Source organism: Mandrillus leucophaeus, unplaced genomic scaffold (assembly GCF_000951045.1).
Source record: "Mandrillus leucophaeus isolate KB7577 unplaced genomic scaffold, Mleu.le_1.0 Scaffold156, whole genome shotgun sequence".
NCBI lineage: Eukaryota > Metazoa > Chordata > Mammalia > Primates > Cercopithecidae > Mandrillus > Mandrillus leucophaeus.
This window is the reverse complement of record NW_012101543.1, coordinates 1,723,264-1,728,311: the sequence shown is the minus strand read 5'-3', so window position 1 is coordinate 1,728,311 and position 5,048 is coordinate 1,723,264. Positions and strand designations below refer to the sequence as shown.

Genomic DNA, 5,048 nt, shown 5'->3' with positions numbered 1-5,048 from the left:
AAAAAAAAAAAAAAAATCAGTTGGGCATGGTGCCACACGCCTGTGGTCCCAACTACTCGGGAGGCTGAGGCAGGAGAATGGCATGAACTAGGGAGGCAGAACTTGCAGTGACCCGAGATTGCCCCACTGCACTCCAGCCTGGGTGACAGAGCAAGACTCTGTCTCCAAAAAAAAAAAAAACAAAAAAACCCACAAAAAAACATATCTGAGTAAATACAACAAATACATGCTTTCGGTCACCAGCAATATAAAAAGGGCACAATACGATTCCACTAAAATGTGAGTGGTTGAATTTATCAGACTATGATTCAGATATGAGTTCACATTCAGAGTATTTTCATACTGACAGTGAATATGCAATATTTTTGCAGAATCTATCTATAACAAGCACTTGTGTTTGGAAAGGAAACAACTAAATCTGGAAATATATGACCCTTGTTCTCAAGTAAGTAAAACAAAACACCTTTTTTATTGATTTATTGACTGATTTTTTAACAATCATGATTTTGAAGATTATATGGTGGTAAGTGAAAAAAGTGAAAAGTTGCAGTGTTAAAACCAAAGTTTCTTCTCATTTTAATTATTAAAAATTTAAGAGATTATTTTCTTGTGTTGTCAGTTCCATTACCTGTCATCTCTAAGTTCATGTCAAAAATTATATCACAAATATCTTTAAAATTGCAACATTAGGCTGTTTCTATATTTCTATCAGGTCACAGTGTCACTGCCAGAAGATAATAGTTAAGTGGCTTATCAATTCACTTTTTATTTTCAACTAAGTTGCACTTATAACTAACCAGTTGTCAATAGAACATAATACATAAAATAGATTTTCAGTACAAACCTCCTTGTCTATTCATATGGGAAAACAGTTAAAATGGGATTATACAAATAAGAGAAAAATGGCCATCTATTCAGGACTTCAAAACAACTATATGAGACAGATCATTTAGGGTTAATAAAAATATACCTTAAATATTTTAGCTAAACCTTTATAATATTTTTGATTTTTATTGATTTAAATCTAGTACGAGAAATCAATAGATATTCCATTCACTAACAGATAAATGATATATAATCACAACAAATATGTGGGTATTAGTTCAAAAGACAATTATTGTAGCTCATCAAATTTTCTGGAAAAGTGGAGATGTTTTCTTCTAGAAAAGTTATAAAATTAGCTAGATATAACTTTATTATAGTTCTGTTTTACATTTAATCACTTTTAATTAAGGACAAAGAGTAATAAAGAACTGTATTTTAGAAAATATCAGTATTTAACATACTGATGTATCTTCCAGCTGAAGTGGGTCTCCATTAGTTGACTGTTTAAAGTATAAAAACACAGGTATTAGATCCCAACCACTCTTAATGTACTTGGTTTATTTTCAGACACAGAAAGCAAAATTCTCCCTCACAAGTGAGCTTCACTGGGCAGATGGGTTTGTTATTGTGTATGACATCAGTGATAGGTCTTCATTTGCTTTCGCGAAAGCACTGATCTACAGAATCCGGGAGCCACAGACTAGTCATTGTAAAAGGTAAGGAAGGTATTTTTCATTCCTTTCTCCTTTCTTTTTAGTAAATCATCATATAGCCGTAAGCATCATTAGGAAGGGTTTACTACAGCCTTCCAATTACAAAATTTAACAGCCCTGAACAATTCACCTTCCCATTCCACAGGAGTTACACATGTAGTAAAAGGAATAAGATGAGAATGCTTTATATCCTGGCTGCCATAAACAGTTACTCGCCCTGAGTAAATGGCTATTTTACAAGACAGCTTCTATCGTTAACATGACACTCACTTGCAAAATAATGGTCCTTTGTATATAAGATAGTTCTCTTTCCAACCTTTTCTTTCCATTCTCACAAAAATGTTAAGGATACTAAATAAATTCAGATTTATTACGTTTGGCATCCCGTGAAATCCAATTCCTAGTCACTGAGTTGTTCAATCTATCAAAGCAAAATAGACGGAATAATCAAACTGTTTACAAATTCTAAATATGAGAATACATTTTTCTCCATTTTACCTGCTAAAGGGCTGATCAACAATTCCTTATTCTTGTCTTGACACAAGGAACTATGAAAACATGATTGTGCCTTAAGCTATTGTTTCATTAGTAGATAAAAGTTTAAGCATCTGAGTTTCCAATTTAAGTTTTCCCCATTTTTCAGTCATTTTGGCCTTTTCCATTTAAAGTATTTTTGCTCAACGTTCTGATTGTAAAAGAGTCTTCGTGCTTTTAGCCAATTTAGCCCTTAGAATCTAAATAGTATTCTAATCTGGTAAGTAAAAAAAGCACAATACTACTGAGAATTGGTATATGTACTTTTAGTATCTATTTTAAATGTCCACTATAAAGAAATCATGGGATAATAATTGATAAAGTATTTCCCTGGAGTTAGATGATGTACATTCTTGCTTTCCTTTGATTCGGCCTAAGTAAGCCACTTTAATCTCTAGAGCTCATTTTTCTAATTATTTAACTGGTGGCAGCAGGATAGGAGAAACAGATGAGATTTTACTAAGGTGCCTCATAGCTCTTATTTCCTATAATATTACTGATATTTTAGAATTCCATTGTTTCAATCATTAAATATCTTATATTTAAGCATCATGATGTAGATAACGGACAGAAATAAAATTCTGACATTTCTTCAAAGTAATCACTCAAGAACACTTAAAAACATATTGAAAGTATAAACATTTGTATTGGACATTTTTCAGGAAATATTTCTAATTTATTGACTAAATAATTCTTTGAATGTTTTCAGTTCTCAATCTGTAAAAAGACTAGGAAAGCAAAATATATCACTATTTCATTAAATTATATCTGATATTTGCGGCCCACCCTTGAAAACCTATGTATATATCCTTCCTCATTTACCCTTTTCAATAATTTTATAAACTAGACTAAAAAAAGACCTTAGTAGCATTTTTAAAAGTTCACCACACATTGTCATTTGAATGAAACCAACTTTTAGTGGAATTGGGGCCAGTAAGAGTTGAAGACTGACTATGTGCACCCAATTTTTTTTCCTTATAGTAGATATCTTTGCAGTGTTCTATGCCTTTCAAAGCCTAGTGATTTTAATATATTCTTCAACTCAAACTCTATTTTTGTGTTGTTTCATTATAACCAAGGAGGATATATTGATGTTTGCAGACACATTTTATCTTAACAAAGACACATTTCTTAAACAGGAGAATTGGGCAAGTTCATGAGATTATACAATTTTCTCTAGAGCATGTTATAATGGCTATTAGTGGAGCGAAACAGCAATAAATATTGAATATTTTTGCTTATGAAAATTTTATCTAAATTGACTGTTCAATTATAGTAACTGTGTAAGTAGAGAGACATTTGCTCGCTCTTCCCTTGCAATTGATAAGGAACATGAAAAATAACACTTCGTCAGCATCTTTCATTGCCTGGGCCTGTGTTAGGTATTTTTATATACATCATTGAATGTATACAGTCTCCATGAGATTTAATCTCTGAGAATTCTGTGTGAGGATTATTTTAGCATTTTTGAAACTTTGCATTTTGGTTCGGGGTGGATGTGCAGGTGTGTTACACAGGTAAACTTGTGTCATGGAGGTTTGCTGTACAGATTATTTCATCACCCAGGTATGAAGCCTGGAACCCATTAATTTTTCCTGATCCTCTTCCTCCTCCCACGCTCGACCTTCCAATAGGCACCATTATGTGTTATTCCCCTCTGTGTCTCCATATGTTCTCATCATTTAGGTCTCACTTATGAGTGAGGACATGCAGTATTTGATTTTCTGTTATCGTGTCAGTTTACCAGAGATAAGGGCCTCCAGCTCCATCCATGTCCCTGCAAAGGACATGCTCTTTTTTTTGAGACGAGAGTCTCACTCTGTCACCCAGGCTGGAGAGCAGTGGCATGATCTTGGCTCACTGCAACCTCCGCCTCCCGAGTTCAAGAGATTCTCCTGCCTCAGCCTCCCGAGTAGCTGGGACTACAGGCGCCCACCACCACACCTGGCTAATTTTTTGTATTTTTAGTAGAGGTGGGGTTTCACTGTATTAGCCAGGATGGTCTCAATCTCCTGACCTCGTGATCGGCCTGCCTCAGCCTCCCAGAGTGCTCGGATTACAGGCATGAACCACTGCACATGCCTGCTCTCATTCTTTTTTATGGCTGCATAATATTCCATAATGAACATGTACCACATTTTTACATTAAAGGAAATTGAAAGTGGGAAAGATAACAATCATACTTTGGTTAGTAGACAGCACCAGAATTCAGTAATAGGTCCATGTTACTTCAAATCCTGTACTTTAAGAGCCTTGTTGCTTCTGTGCTATTTACATTTTATCTAAAATGATTTTAAGTAATTGGAGCTATGTGTAACAATACACACACATGACCATAAGTAACACACATACACACTATTTTTTCTTTGATTTATAATCCTTTGGCTATAAATCTGTTTTTTTAAAAAAGTTGTTAAAACAGTCTTGCTAAAAATTGTGTATCTCTCTTTCAGAGCTGTGGAATCAGCAATGTTTTTGGTTGGCAACAAACGAGATCTTTGTCATGTGCGAGAGGTTGGCTGGGAAGAAGGGCAAAAGCTGGCACTGGATAACCGATGCCAATTCTGTGAGCTGTCTGCAGCAGAGCAGTCTCTGGAGGTGGAAATGATGTTTATCAGAATTATCAAGGACATCCTGATAAACTTCAAACTCAAAGAAAAGAGACGACCCAGTGGATCTAAATCAATGGCCAAATTGATCAATAATGTATTTGGAAAGAGAAGGAAATCTGTTTAGTAGACATGAAATGACTATGAACCACAGCTGTGTTTTCAAACATGCAGTTTGCCTTTTTGGTTGTTGTATCCTGTTCACTCTCCTTCACACAGAACCTTTCATTTATTGTACAACATTGCACTCACCCTAACCTACTGGTGGACAGCTATCCAGTTTGCCTTGCCAAATATACTCTGCTTGTGTGAATTTATTAAACGACCATGCCATAGTTTGTGGTTTACCTTTGTTTTACATAGTTCT

At 34.8% G+C, this 5,048-nt stretch overlaps 1 protein-coding gene across 1 annotated transcript in view; it reads left to right on the top strand.

Annotated features, from left to right (window-relative positions):
• Positions 1 to 4,814, top strand: part of RERGL (RERG/RAS-like) — an 8,446-nt gene extending 3,632 nt beyond the window's left edge. Inside the window, exons 3-5 of the mRNA XM_011975451.1 lie at positions 372 to 445; positions 1,393 to 1,541; positions 4,526 to 4,814. Coding sequence (XP_011830841.1) covers positions 372 to 445; positions 1,393 to 1,541; positions 4,526 to 4,808 — 506 coding nt within the window. The 3' untranslated portion in view covers positions 4,809 to 4,814. The remainder of the gene's footprint in view (positions 1 to 371; positions 446 to 1,392; positions 1,542 to 4,525) is intronic.
• The last annotated feature ends 234 nt before the right edge of the window (positions 4,815 to 5,048 follow it).